Source organism: Rhynchophorus ferrugineus, unplaced genomic scaffold, assembly GCF_030347505.1.
Source record: "Rhynchophorus ferrugineus isolate W39M unplaced genomic scaffold, kcgeb_rfMv2 rfM3, whole genome shotgun sequence".
NCBI classification, from domain to species: Eukaryota; Metazoa; Arthropoda; class Insecta; order Coleoptera; family Curculionidae; genus Rhynchophorus; species Rhynchophorus ferrugineus.
In genome coordinates this window covers 47,733,225-47,749,513 of record NW_027472582.1, presented here as the reverse complement: position 1 = coordinate 47,749,513, position 16,289 = coordinate 47,733,225, and the positions used below count along the sequence as shown (strand labels likewise).

The 16,289-nt window shown below is 32.6% G+C and overlaps 1 protein-coding gene across 1 annotated transcript in view; it reads right to left on the bottom strand.

Moving 5' to 3' along the window:
- Window positions 1–4,464: 4,464 nt before the first annotated feature.
- The window catches only part of LOC143194441 (nose resistant to fluoxetine protein 6), a 44,137-nt gene continuing 32,312 nt past the window's right edge, over window positions 4,465–16,289 (bottom strand). The window contains exons 6-11 of the mRNA XM_076401238.1: window positions 13,636–13,796; window positions 13,414–13,582; window positions 11,029–11,222; window positions 8,587–8,918; window positions 8,387–8,529; window positions 4,465–4,703 (exon numbers count right to left, since the gene is read on the bottom strand). Of these exons, the coding sequence (XP_076257353.1) occupies window positions 4,497–4,703; window positions 8,387–8,529; window positions 8,587–8,918; window positions 11,029–11,222; window positions 13,414–13,582; window positions 13,636–13,796 (1,206 nt within the window). The 3' untranslated portion in view covers window positions 4,465–4,496. The remainder of the gene's footprint in view (window positions 4,704–8,386; window positions 8,530–8,586; window positions 8,919–11,028; window positions 11,223–13,413; window positions 13,583–13,635; window positions 13,797–16,289) is intronic.

Below are 16,289 nucleotides of genomic sequence, written 5' to 3'. Positions count from 1 at the left end.
GATCCTCAACTGCCATCTATAAACAGATGTCTGCAATGTGCTCCATGTAGTTGGTATTTAACTGCAGAGAACCTCTTGAATTTTAACAAAAATAGTATTTTCTGTGTGCTGGTTAAGCATAACTTTTTGTGCAAAAATGTCATAATCGAGACATAGAAAGGCTTAATAAGTACTATGGTCGTACCAGTCCAAAAGACACCAAATGTTCAGATTGTCCAAAAAGATCGTCGAGCCAGATAAAATCCATGGAAGTGTATGGATGATCGGAAAATAAACTTATGCGAAGTGGCTTCTACTGTAGGCATTTTATTTTAGTTCACCAGTCTGTAGGATACATCACATTTTACATGAACATTCGGATACAATATAGCTATCTATTGTTCAAACTCAAACTATAAGTTCGACCGTGTGACCTCTTCAAAGGAGTGCTTGGCGGCCTTCAGTCGTAATCTGAATGAGTTTTTGCGCCGTTTCGAAATATGAATATATCACGAAATACCGGAGATCAAAGGACATTTAAAACAGTGATTGTCTCCAGGTGAAAGTACACCAAAAATTCCAAGTAGACACAACTTGTCAAGTAGACACAACTTGTCAAGTAGACACAACTTGTCAAGTAGATAACACTCTGTCAGATATAGTTCTTGGGATGTACGCGTATCATTCATACCGATTATCTTGAAAAGTGTAAAATGTTCATCGGCGAAAACTATTAAAAGCTCTTAGACAGATTTGATGTTGATTTAAGAGAGACAAAGAAAAAAGTGTTGTTCCATCAAGACAATTCACGAATGTATACGTCTATAGTCTTCATGACAAAAATCCATAAATTGAGCTAGGAACAGCTACCCTATAGATTCTGTTTCTAAACTTGAAGAAATGGCTTAGAGATTAGGGTCGAATAAAGATGAGTGAAACAAACGTCTATTTTGAGGGCCTTAAGAAGCACTAATATTTCGAAGTAATTAGATAAGTGGAAAAATGGCAGTCTAAATGAAAAAATATCTTATATCTTTAAAAAGTCACCGAGAGCAGTAACCTGGGTTACCCTTTCTTGAATTGACCTCACCTTAATCCCACAAAGCATTTTCCCTTCTTTGGCATGGTCCTTTCCTATCACCATATGTCCTACTTTATAAATTCCATATTCACCCCTTAAGTAATCCTATAATATCACCAAATTCGACTGGTCTTTATGTAATATCTTTGTTTATCCCACTTATCATGATCTCGGGTGATTCTTCCCTAAACCTTATCAGATTTATAGCTGCGATAAAGCACGTAGTCTCCGTTTCAATTCTACTATATCAGTCTTATCCTTCACGTAATTCTGTTCCTTGATGGAATTAGCATTCTTGCCAAGCGATCAAAGATAGGATATGGGCGCTATCATGCGTTAGATCTCTCCAACATTGTTCAACAATAACAACAAAATTTCATCGGTCTGAATGAAGAAATATCTTTTATTTAAAAAGTAGCTTGGGCTACCCTTTCTTGAATTGACCTCACCCTAATCCCACAAAGTATTTTCCCCTCTTTGGCATGGTCCTTTCCTATCTCCATATCCGTTGCTTTATAAATTCCATATCACCAAATCCGATTGGTCTTTATATAATATTGTAGTTCACCCCACCTATCATGATCTCGGGTGATTCTTCTCTAAATCTTATCAGATTTATAGCTGCGATAAAGCACGTATTCTCCGTTTCAATCCTATTATATCAGTCTTATCCTTCACGTAATTCTGTTCCTTGGTGGAATTAGCATTCTTCCCTAGCGATCAGAGATAGGAAATGGGCGCTATCATTCGTTAGATCTCTCCAAAATTGTTCAACAATAACTACAAAATTTCATTGCTTCCAAGTATAAACGTGCTTTAGCTAGAAGGACCATTGCTAATGCCAAATGAACGTCCTGGTGAACCTTCGTCAAAAGGCTTAATTATCGTTCCTCTTTAGCATCATTTTGGAACAGGGTTGGAAAACTTAAAGATCGCTCCTCCAACTCTATCGCTGGCCTGTATTCTGAAGGCAATTCTATCTATCTATCCCGGATCCCAAATCTCTTAACGTCAGTTCAATAACATGAACATAAGCATTTTGCGTAAATCTCAAGAAATTACGATCACAGTACCTTCCAACCTCTCTCTGGCCTTACTGGATCCACATCCAATTGGGTTTTATCCACATCCATTAGAGTGGGCTAAACTACTCTAATGGGCCACCCATCAATCTCCTAATCTCCCAAGGACCTCTGTCCTCTTTCGCCACCGCCCCTCTACTCCTGGACCTGACAATATTCCCTTCCCTTCAATAAAGAATCTTTATTCTCAAGCATTTACCCTCTTGCTGGACATTTATAGTGAATGTTGTTTCACTTGGTTCCTTTCTGGTTCCTCAAACTACCATCCCATTTCTCTCACCAACCATTTGTGTAAGGTATTTGAGCGTTTATTAATCGACTTTCCTGGAAATCCATTCGTTAATATCTGACTTGTATCAATGTAGGTTGGACTCTGGTCGAACGACATAAGAAATACTTACTCGGACATAAAACATCTGTTAGTCTTATAATTGGATCTACAAAATGTATTTGATAAGGGTAGTAGGTCTTTAATCATCAGCAATCTAGACTCCTTTGGACTCATAAGTAACATCCTATACTTCATTAAGAACTATCTCAACAACAGATCCATTCGAGTCCGTTCGAGAGGGTTTCTCTTTCTCTATCGATTAGAGTTCCCTAGCGTTCAGTTGTTTGTCCAATTTCATTTATAACTTCCTTAGACTCAATAACCAAATTTCTCGACTCGAGGCTCACCTACCGATTTTTTGCTGACGGCATATTTATTCAAGTCTCTAAATCTTGAAGAAAGGCTTCTTCAAGGGTACTTAACCGCCTCTCTTCCTGGTCTTTCTCCACCTTATTCTTATTCATTATTTCCTCTATAAAGTTCTCTGTAAATAACCTCTATTGGAGGTTTAACTGTCTGTTTAACTGTTTCCTCTATCATAATGGCACTCCAATCCCAACTATTGACCGTATAAGGTTCTTGGGAGTTATTTTCGACAGCCGGCTGCTCTAGAAACATCACATTAACGATCTGAAAGCTTAAGATTTTAAAAATAAGAGCGATAAACAGCTTCATTGGGCTATGGAGAGGAACTCTTTAGAAGTAATAGGGAATTTTTCTTCTCTCTTCAAGTTCTTACCCTTCGTCACGGTACTATAGCACTGAATCGACTGAGATCGGGTTACTGTCGTTTCTCGCAGTCTTATTTGATGACTTCGAGCCCGTCTGCTGATTGTGAGTTATTGTCTATCATATACTACGCGACTGCCCACGTCTAACCCAGCTTAAGGCTATGTATTGGTTGCATAACTTCAGGAATTTCTTAATAGGAGATACAAAACGACTTGCGAGAGATCGACTATCTTCAAATAGTCTGACTCATGCTGAGATGCGTGTTGCTAACCAAATCACTATTGCCACATCGGTGTGGGTGCTAGTGTATGCGGTCTGCATGAATTCTCTACTTTGTTGTGGTGGTATTTGAATTTGTGCCTTAAATTGGACTTTAAATTGTATATATACTGTTTATATTTTTTGTCTCCCTGTTTGTCTTATTAATTTTATTTATTATTTTATACATACACTTTATCTTTGTTCTCGGTCGCAAAATGACGACATTCGTCAAAGCGACAAACAAGAGTCACTGACTTATTAAATTGTCCTCGTAGTTTTTTGTTCTGTCGAATTCGATACCTTTCAGCTTTAAAATTAATTATATCATGTATCTATATACAACGGTGATCAAAAAATAGTAAGATTTTTAAAATAAAACGAACCGTTTAATTGATTGATTGATGATTTTAATTGATTATTTAACTAATTGATTTTGTCTGAAGTAACTAAATCAGATGTATTGCATTTGAAAGTATATGAATTGTTATTGAATTATTATTATTATTATTATTATCCTTACGTACGATTAATTAATAATTGAAAAACATCTATTGGAATTAATATAATCGGTTATCGTCAATCGGTTAGCCATTGCTGTTTCTTTGAAGAAAAAAGGTGTTATGGTATTTTATTTATTGTATATTTTATCAATCAATTACAATGTTAATGATCTAAGTATTTTGTCCGTGTTTCTATCTATACGACTTTTTAAGAAGAATAATTATTAAAGAACTTGTTAAATAACGAAAACTAAATTTAATTGTTCAATATTTTCACTCAATATATATGTTAAAGAGTAGCTTAAGCATTCTTCTATTTAATATGGAAACTGTATGGATTGCTTGTAGAATTGACAGCTTAAGAATATTGCATCAAAAACTATTATTAAGTGAAAGTAATAATTTTCTATTGTATATTTTTCATTTCATTAAGTAGCTGTAGCTTCGTGTTTTAAAAATTCTATGGTACATATACATATAGTAATAACACATCTGTCAAACATTTAACTTTTTATTAAAATTACCTACATCTATAATTGATCACTTTTTTTGGTTTTATCCTGTTTGTTTATATCAACGATATTGAGAGGTTTCTCTGATTCATAGGCTGTCTCCTTTGATTGTGGCTTCTTTCTGTAAATTACCGATTCCAGTTGTGCCCAAGGTGCCTCGAAGAAGACCATTAAAAAGTAACCCAACAGGTACGATAAGAATATGTCCCCTAAACTCTGCCATAACTGAAAAAAACAGTTCATATTAAATATATGATTTTATACTAAATGTTATATTTAAAATCAACGTTTGATCTGTGTATGATATCTGATATTAAAATATTTGGTCATTTAAATTAAGTTAGTGTAGGTTTCTATCTGCGTTTGGTTCTGAAAAGAAAAAGAATATCCAATATTTTGACTACGTTTCGGCAGAATCTCATTTGCCATCCTCAGATCTCGCTTTCTTTCTTGCTACTCTTCGTTACACGAGCTGAAATGGTCTCCTGCTTTACTTTATTATTTTATTATTCTTTGGTTTTCTGTTAAAAAGTTTTTGCCCTCATATATATATTTACTAAATCTTAAGTAAACACAGAATCTGCGCAGCATCACACGTTATGTAATACTGGACAGCACGACGTTGTAACTCTGGTTTGACGGGCTAGGACTCGTATCTTAAAACTTATATCTAAACAGACTTAACCTAACTTAAAGTTAAATTAAACCTGCAATGAGTTTTTTTATAATGGCATTATCACTTCACTGGTTTACTATACACATACGCGCACTGCTAGTGTCTCGTTTTAGAGGAAATATTGCAGGAAGTGTATGTGTATCAGTTCTGGAGCAGAGAAACAAATAAAAAATGTACAAAGACTACGCCTGAGAAAACAAGAAGAAGAGAAAGAAAAACGATTGGGAAAGATTTGCATGCCATACAAAAAAGGCATCACAGAACCTTCCATTCCAGCTTAAACAGTGTATCATTCACAATTCAATGTCTCATTTATGTCAGCATTTTCAGCATGTGGCCTATTTCAATTTTCGTGTTACTCGTTATTACTTTATTATTACTGTAGTGCTTGTGTATTGCGTGTCTTTTTACTCAAAGTTTTATTGTACATACCTAATCAATATTTTTAATGTATTGCCTGCCGCAATTTATAAATTCGTTTCAGAATGAGACAATATTTTACTTCTCATTTTATTCGAGTTAAAAAGAGACACAATGCTGTCTGACAAGTTCGAACGTGAAACCGAACTAGCCTGTCAAAGTCACCCTGTTGTCAAACGTACGCAAAATTATTCAAAATATTAGTTATAATTATTACAGGTTATAAACTGGCAAACGTTATTTTAGCTTTTTGATTATTGTGATAAATTTTAAATCGCTGTGTAATATATCATATTACTTTGTTTGAGAATAGATAGTTAGGGTCACAAACTGATTGCGTCTTTAATAAGTTATTTCGAAAAGAATCGAGATAATGGAGGCCCCCTTTTGCCCGTAAATTCCGTTAGAGCGGTAAATAATATTGATGATATTAAATATTATAAGTTGCTGCAATTTTATTGAAAATTTTTTTAGTGTGTTGCTGCTGCGCTGAATATTAGTGTGGGTATTGTGACTAACATCACTTACAAAATGAAGAACAATATGTTAGATTCAACTAAGAAAACCCGTCTAGATACGAAGTGGCTGACGAATCTTGACCATCTTGATATTGGCTCTATTCGAGATCAAATATAGGAAACGTATAAGAACGGTGTACATAAACTATTTTAACGATATAAGCATAATTTAATAAAATTATTTCAGAAAAAAAATGTTAGTCTGAAAATTATACTAAACAGAGTATATTACATGCAGTTTTTTGAGGAATGTAAGACATCCTTTTACACACTTTTACGGGATTAGGTTTTAAATAAAAAGTACAGTGATATCAAGATGACTTGACAAGTAAACACACCATCGAGGGAAACAAGAAGTAAACGTAAAAGGGCAAATATGCACTCTAATGAAATTAAAATACATACTTATAATAATTAATTAATAATTAATATAATTGTTAATCGGATGGATTAGGCCTCCAGGGGTATACCACTACATCAAAAAATGCGCCTGAATTCTACCTCATCGATGGTATGGGAAAGAGTTCAATGTAAATATAATAAAACAACTCTGACCTACAAGCTATTATATCTGTAGTTTTCATTGTAGTTTTAAGTCCTTCGATGATACACGCATTAGATGTACTATATTGTTAAAATAAACTATATATGTTTGATAACATTTTTGTTGACGGATGTACAAAATAACTTTGAATAGACTATATATCTTACTAATCCCGCCATATCCACAGCAAGATTTTATGGCAGTGAATATTCCGTTTCCGCTTATTTTAGTGTTTGAAAGTTCTTTGAGAGTTTGGGTTGGGTATTCATTCAATAAGTGCAATTCATTGTCTTCGCCGAAAACGTCGAAATCACCACTTTTAAATCGTTGAAACTAAAACCCACAATTAGGATATGACGGCGCATCACCATAATAAATTTTTAAGTGTTCGATGGGTTTCAGATTTTCGTATTTCGTCAAATAAAATAGTAAAAGTAAGCAATGAAGAAAATGCAATTTTGAGCTTTCCAGGATTAGTATCTGTATATACTGGATAATTGAATAATGTCAAGTTAAATGAAAAATGGTTATTTTATGTAGAAAAATGTTAAAGCATTGACATTTCAATATGTTTTTAACCGATTTCAAAAAAGGAGGAGGTTCTATGTTCGACTGTATATTATTTTCTTAATGTATGTTCACCAATTTCTTTGTCAATTGTAGACCGATTCCCAAAATTATTTTTTTTTATTCGAAAGAGTGCACTTCCGAGGTGGTCCCATTGGAACCATTATCTATTTACAATATTATTTTAGTTGGTAGCAGTTAAAATAATATTGTAAATATATAATTGTTCCAATGGGACCACCTCGTGCAGTATTTCGAGTAAAAAAAAGTTTTTTTTTATTTTTATTTAGTTGAAAGGTTTTTTTTTGTGTTAAAAATCTAAGTTTGATTATTTTTTACTTTTTAATTCCTTATTTATTTTTTCAAGTCGGTTCAATTTTTTGTTAAAAATATTTTATTGTTAATAGATATTGTTGATAGAAATAGACTCAAGATACGGGCTGTGTCAAATCAATTAATGAAAGGGCGATAATTGTTATTCAAACTTGAAACTTGTTCTTGCGTAAATGTTAATCACTTTCATCGTATGGTTAGCATATTGCTATATTATAACACTTCCGTTATGCGGCCGTACATACACTAGAAGATCACTAGAGATAGTTTGAAGATCTTCAGAATATCATCACACAACTTTACTGATCAGCACAATCGTTGGGCCTGAACATAATTGAACCATTATGGGATGTTTTAAAGAAGAGACTAAAGAGTAGATTTCCATATTCATCATCATTGAAGCTATTTGCGGATGTCTTAGTAAACGAATGAGACAATATCCCGTTAGAAACTAGTTCTGCAAAGAAATGTAGCTGTTTTAAAAGCAAATGGTGACTCATGGTTAATACATAAATTTTGTGTATATGTCAGGTGTTCTTATTATATAGTCCATATTATTATTAGCCAATCATTAAATCTGAGCACCTATTCGCAATTAGTTATAGCAGATTAATTCCTGCTTTAACATTCGTATCGTTGATATCGTAGTCTGATTATGGCTGGTGATTTTCGGTTTTTTCAAATTTCGAAAAAGTTCGAAAATAGATAAAAAATAGCTAGAAACAAGCGAAAAATTGTGGACAATAATGGAAAATATTTTAATTAAACTTATCGAAAACGAATATTCAAGCGTATAACAATGATAATAATCCAATCTAGTACTTAATAGGTAACTTTATGGTATACATACCAGATAATATATGCTAAAATAAACCGGTGTTCTATTGATTCCTAAGCTGTATAATTGTGGACTCGCATGGACCAAAAATGCCGAAAACGTTATCCGATTTAAAAATATGAACGGATTCCACGAGGTGAGCGACTTCAACAGACCTGCAATAAAAATACGATAACCAATATATCCATAGATTTGATTTATATATATGGTACCTGAATGGCCTTCAGTGGAGGCTAGGATCATCCATCCCACGGCTAAAGACCAAGCTATTCTATGTGCCGGTGCGAATAGCGCCGAAAATATTTCACTCTTGTCTTCTTTTGGTACGTAGAGGAGTTTACAGAAGTAGATTGCACCGCACATGAAAATAGCGCTGACGGTCCAACATATACGCACCAACGGCTTATGGAACTTGTAACCCGTGGTTCTGATTTTATATTTGGCAAATCCATAGAATATGCCTATTAAGTATGGTATGATCCGCAAATGGGAGGGAACGTAGCTATCCCTAAATGAGTCACTTTTGGTGATCGTTTTAAAAGTACTGTAACAAAGTATAACAGTCACTTTAATGTTCTACTTAATTATTACATATTAATTGAATGATTTTGTGAAAAGTGATAATAATTTTATATATATGAATATTGCGATAGTAATAATAATAAGAGATGTTCAATGTTCTCCTTTAAGGGAGCGATAATGCTGTTTGGCTAAATTGATAGTAATAATAATACATCAGTATGTCTGGTCATGTTTAAACTCGTTAAATCAAAGATTGACACTGCTGTTGTAATACAGAGTTTCTAATATATACCCTTGTTTGTCCCTTAAGCCTCCTTCAATAGGCGACTTTTTAATGATTTGTTTGTTGTATATACAATATGAGAAACAATCAATGACCCATGGAAATGGAAATATAATTATGCCTTCTAGAAAGTCGTTTTTTGGGGGTCGCCAGTGCACATTCGAAACCCATCAAGCAACCAAACTGAATATAGTAGCATAGATCTCATCGTTCAAATAACTACCGTGATAGAGCAAAAGAACACAAAATGAAGCCAAGCAAGATCAAGAGTTCCATCTCTTAATGATATTGCGCAGGAATCTTAGCCGGCGCCCATTATGAATTTCACTACAATGTACACTTATTATAAAGTTGCAAATATAGGACTAGAAATAACACGTTATGGTCAAAACCCACACATTGTATTATGCATTAATATTAACAAGAATATATGCACAAAGATATTGTATAGAGTAGAGATATAGTATAGTAGTATACAGTATAGTTATAGTATACTATAGTATGGTGTAGATATATCTTAGCGAAACCTTAGAAATAGTTTTGGAAATCATGAACGGGATTTTTTACCATATATAATATATGGAAAACATCAATACCATGAATATTTTACACCTGATAATATATTACATTGTGGTGCAACCAAAATAGTTAGAACTATTGGTGTTAAAACAAAATGTCGATATAAAAAAGGTTAAATCGGGAAAGCCACGAACATCTAGCTAGACAAAGATACTATAACGAATAATCGAAATACTTCCAAGAGAAATAGGACAGAGTATGTAACTGGAAATCGAACAACGAGAATACTGATTAAAACAACAATAATTCGAGTATATTCTTATTATTTTCTAAGGTAATATAAGGTTAGGTATCTCCATTTTGAAAGAAGTGGGGATCAATAATAGACAATATAGGACGTTAATATAACCTATCGTTGTACTTTTGTCTAAAAGTGTCATGCTAAAATAGCGTATTAAAATAAAAAACGACTTACTGAATTTGCCAGGGTTTATTTAACTTTTTGTTAATTAATCAGCAACTGGGGTCAAATCATCAAATTAAACGATTGAGCACTAAGTTTAAAAGATAAATCTGTAATGAAAAAGTTATAACATATCTTGTATCCAGTGTCTAATCGATCCAGAATTTCAAAGTTAAGAAACGTTACTTCAATAGTTAAAAACGTTAAGAGTGCTCAAGCCGTAGTTTTAGGTTTTCTCAAAATAAATACTACACAAAACTATGTTACGGTTTTAATACATGATATTAGTATGTAAGGGACTTGAGCCCTTTAGCTCTCTCTGCATCAAGGGTGTCCATGATATATTTTTCTACCAGGATGATTATCACATGTTACACAGTGGATGTCTTCATGGATATTCTACGATTTGAGTTTTGGATATGTCTATAGAGAGATTTATATAGAGATTACGCTAATTTGTCGTTATGATAGGGTCGGTTAAATATGCCATAACCCAGGTAATCCTTCAAATTCAGCCACATTTATGCAAGAGAATAATTTTAAAAAATTTGACATTTGATATTTGGACGATATATTTGACGGGAAATGACGACGATCAACAACAAATATACCAACCAATGAGCTATTACTACCAATGAAAAATATTTTGAAATATATTACAAAACATTTTACAATAGTTATTTTTTTCAAAATAATTTTTCTTAGTAGTTTAATAGATTTTTATTGTTTATTAAGTTAAAATTAATTTATATAAAAATTATTTAAAAAATTTTAATTATAAATTTTTTAAATTATTTAAAAATATATATCAAAATAAAAGTTGGTAGTTGTTTCTACTTTCTTTTTAATTGCGACTCTTATACTTACTCGTAATAGACAAATATGATTGGATCGAAACCATTAATGTAGATGATGGCGAAAGTCATCACAGATGCGGCCCCAATAAGAGTTAGGATCATAACGAATGCTGTTTGGGGGTTTTTCTTGTATATCCAAACTATCAGCGGAGTTACCAGATAAAAATGAATATCACAGTTTAAATACCATGACTGAAAGACGCACTGAAACAATAATATAATTATAAATTTTTAGAAGGCATCATATTTAAGTCATAAGTTCAATTTATTTGTGAATAAAAAGTGTAAAAGGCAATGTTTTTAGATTGCTTAAATTTAGACTAAAAAATTAATATAAATGGAGATATAAAGTTAGTACAATATTGTATTTATATTCATAAAAAGGTGTATATTAGTTCAAAAAATAGATATCTGTTTTTTGTCCATACTTTTTTCAGAGCTGTTTGCTGTATCTTCCAATCAAAAGATCGCTACAGAAGTCTATGAGGAATTCGTTCACTTCCATTAGACAGACATATCCCAAACAATGTAATCTGCATCTCTGAATTTGTTCTTCAATTGTGCACTGATGATTGCATCTTAAACCAATGATTTCACTTCTAATATACGATCTTGAAGAGAAACATTTAGAATTTGCCTTATGTATCATTTGAAAAGACTTAAAGTTTACAGACGTTGGACTGTAACAAGTCTCGGAGCCTCACGGAAGGATTGCCAAGATAAGCGTTTGAAAGTGACCAATTTTGGTCGTGATTGTAGTATTTCGTCTCTTCCACACGCACCATATTAGAGAAGCCAAAGTTCCCTTAGCTTGACTGATTCGGCTTTTTACTTCGGCGGTAGATGCGTTCTTTTCCTTCCTAATTTATGCCAAATACTTGAACTCCTGTATTTACTCTAAGTGGCTCTCATTGAGATTTAGAATGGCAAGCGATCAGTAGTCGATAATTTGGTTTTTTTATTCATTAATTTTCAAGCCATATTCAGAGAAAATTATATCATGAAGAATGCTAGAAGCCTCAACGTTTGTATCAGTTTGTAACGTTTGTATCATCAGCGAACATGAGGTCGCCCAAAGAGTTTGTAGCATCATATTGAACGCCATGTGTGTTTTTGAAAACTTTTAGTTTTGTTGCATACATTACTATTTTGAAAAGCACTATTTTGAATGTTATTTTGCACTTGCATATTGCTAACGGAAGCATCGTAAGACACCTTACGGATTTTAATAACTTTTAGGGGAACAATCTCCCAAAGTTGGTTAAAGTGAAGGTCAGTATATATAGTTGAAAGCAGAGTGAAAATCGATAAATACGACAATCGCACGGTTTCGACATCTAATACGTTCAGCTAGCGTAGTGCGAAAATCTTATCTGCACAACGTCGATTCCCCTATCTGTTCTTCTGAATGATATGATCTTCATAAACAAGTTCTCGACAATTGCTAGGAGATTTATAACTTGACAGTTCTTACACTGTTTACTATCGCCCCTTTTTCGGAAGCTTATTTTTTTTCAATTATTGCTTTTTTCTATCCTGGTGGTACTCTCTCTGATCGCCAAGCTTGGTATGAGCAGCACGTGAACCCGTTGAAACAGCTTATCCCCTGGCCTTGATTATTTTCGTCGAATTAACTTGGTCGACTCCAGAGGTCCTACTGCACTTTAATGATTTTGTTGCTGTTTCTTTTATATTTAAATTATTCAAAATATTTTGGATTATAACAGGTCAATTGAAAAGTCCGCGGCTTACCATAGTAAAACAATTTTTTTTGGTAAAATTAGTTTTTTTATTGAACTAAATTCCCTTCAAAGGTGATACACTGATTATAGCGACCCTCCAACTTTTTGATACCATTTTTATAGTACGATTGGTTCTTTGCTTCAAAATAGTTTCGTCGATCACCTTTTCTTTCAACGAAAATTTCTTCCCAGCGAGCATTCTTTTGAGATCTGAGAGTATGAAATAGTCACTGGAGGCCAGATCTGGAGAATACGGTGGATAAGAAAGCAATTCGAAGCCCATTTCATAGATTTTTGTCATCATTTTCACTGACTTGTGACACGGTGCATAGTCTTGGTGAAGCAGCACTTTCTTTTTCTTCAAATGCGGCCGTGTGTGCTTTACTATGGTAGGCCGGGGACTTTTCCATTGACCTGTTAAAAGACTGATAATTATTGCGTTCAGTATTAATAAGTAAATTATTATAAATAATAACTATTTAATCATGGATATTATGTATTGATCTTATTATTATATACAGTAACACAATAAGCATTCCGATTTCGTTTCAGTTTTTGAGATAAAAATTCTCACAATATCGAAATTTTGAATCCCGCGAATTTGGCGCGATATAAACAAGGAATTTCCTAGGCTATAATCTAAATGTACTCACTATATTTTCGACATTGACGTAGTTACCAAGGAACAACAGGTTCGTCCACCAATTAGCTTGACAATTCTCCATTTGCTCTCCGACATATTGTTTCCATAATGGTCCTGAACCTAATTTGGCGAATATGGTGGCCGTAAAAGCTATAATTACTATATAGCCGGGCAAAAATCTATAAAAACCTAGTACGTGAAAAAAGAACAAATTTGTTTGCGATTTGCTTACCTAACTAAGCGATGCATGTAGAGTAAAGGTACATTCATGGATTTTGAGTGCGCCGTTCTTTGCAATATTAAATAGGCCGAGAGGAAACCAGTAATGGTGAAGAAACTATCAACTATTATAGTGCCATTCATAAATACGACTCCATGAATTTGGTGATATAGCTGGAAAAGAATAATAAGAGTAGTTGAAATTCGACCACAATGTATTAAATTAATAATGTTTCTCTCATACTAGAGTTAAAGGACTAATTTAAAAATGATATGTTACTAAAACTTGTCTTTAAAGTATTTTCAATATAAGATCAGAAATGTATTTGATATATAACATAAATTAAAATAATAAATGTCTGTATATTAAAACATCTTAAAATACATGCGAACTGTCTCGAACGAATACATTTATGTTTTACAATTTAGAAAAGTATATTAAAGGAATGCATTTACAATCATTAACTATTGATTTTCCAAAATTTAGGTCTATAAAGTAAATAATCAAAATAATTCATACAAGGTTCAAATAATAAATTGTCATATAGTTACATATTTTATTGCATTAATCTTTAAACACCTTAATATTTATCAATATGTCCTATGTGTTCCATTATGTAGTTAGTTTCATTATAAATCCTGCATATTTTCATTACTTAATTTATGTATTCATAGTCCTTATTTTTTATCCATATTTCTCACCTAAAATATATATATTACAAAAACAATATTTATTTACCAGGCAGATTAAAAGAATAATTTTTTTCCTAAGTTTTTAAATAAAATTGCATTATTCTTTACTTATTTATTTCACTATTCGAACTCGCCCTTGCATATAGCTCATCTTTAGTTTGTTTTCTATGACTTTAATTTATCTATTGCTTTGTACTTTCTTTTATGTCCCATATGTCCCAATTAAAATTTCATAAAACTATTTTATAACTTTTAATATTCTATGCAATGTTCATTTTAACTCTTAAAACTGATAAGAAGTCAATATCACTAAAATATACAGAAAAAATTTCACAACCTTTAAAATTACCATTGTACTTAAATTTTAAAATTTAAGTACTATGATATACTATCTCTTCAGAACCTTATCAATTAATAACAGTCTTTAGGACTGTAAGAACAATTTTTTTCTAGCTAGACATCAAACTAAATCAATATTGTGATTTCGAAAATCTAGAGCAAGCAAAAAATATAAAGAAGACAGACGATTCTTTTTATTTTCGAATTTTGTTAATCTATGTTTGGATGAAATTTGCATTTTATGTCGGGTTTTTCTGTCACAGCTGTATATACCTACCGATAAAGCGGGATCGTTAGTTTGTTTTCTCGGCAAAAAGTGCAAAATATACTTTTATGTGACCATACTATTCTTAATCGTTTTTTATCCAAACTTGCTGTAACTGTTTAATAATTCCAACAATACGAAAATAACCGAAAGTTATACAAAACACAGCTTAAAACTAAATAACTTCGTTTATAATAATGTTTTGATCACTCACTTTCTGTTTTCATATCGTTTAAAATGTAAGAAACAAATATTCACTTAAATTTAACGAGTACTATCCTTTATTTTATTTTAAGAACTTTTTAAAAATACCTTGATCTCCATTGAATATATATTATGTGTCACCGATGTGATGGATATTTCAGTTTACTCGACTTAAGTGTTTTTCGTTTTATGGGAATATAATTATTTGTAGCGCATATTATACAAAAATATTAGACCCAAAAATTCTCTCTCGATATTCCCCTTTTCGAACCGTGTAAAATTTGTAAAACGCCTCCAGGTGCCCTCGTTTCCTTCAAAAAGGGAGGCGTCATTTTCGCTAAGCCGATTAATATATAGATTTTAGAATCTACTAAATAACTAAATATATTCTAATGATATTTGCTATTTCATATTAGTATATAATACTTCTATTCCAATGATATTTTCGATGGCATTTTCTGCATAAATCCTGGAAAGGTTTAAATGATCCAATTTAGGAAAATATCCATTGATTTCTTCGATACATTGTTGCAATTTTGCACATAATGTCATCAGGGTATTCTCATGGAAACTCTTGTCTCTAATGTCATAAAAATTGTGACATTCATTTCTTATTAACAGGAATAGGTGGTGATAATTTGTTGTCAGGTCTAGACTTGCTAGGCGAAGAAACCAAACAAGCAGACTTCAAGTTCTATCGAGCTTTGAGTCGCTGTGTGTTATCTTGGGAGTTTGCGTCGTTTTGATGAAACAGAATTCTCGATCTAATGGTTAAAGTTGGCAGCCTGTTGGTAGATATTGCCTTCAGGTAGTCTAGTTGCCCACAGTACATGATCGAATTAGTGAGTTTTACCGCAGGTATCAAGTTCATAGTATATAATTTATTACCAATCCCACCAAATGCACAGAAAAACCTTCTTGACCATCAATCCTGGCTTTTTATCACCAGACTTCATCTTCTTCAGATATGAGTCGTTTTTGTTATTCACATATGGGAATTTGGTTTATGATTTTTCCGAGATCCAGTTTCTTTTTGCTATTAACCTTCTCCAAATGGTTCTAAATGGTTTTTAAAATTGTTTAGAAGTGTTTATCTGCAGGACTCCTACGTAACTTTGATATTGAAATTCCTAAAATGGAATCGACGAGACAAAAAATGCGCTTGT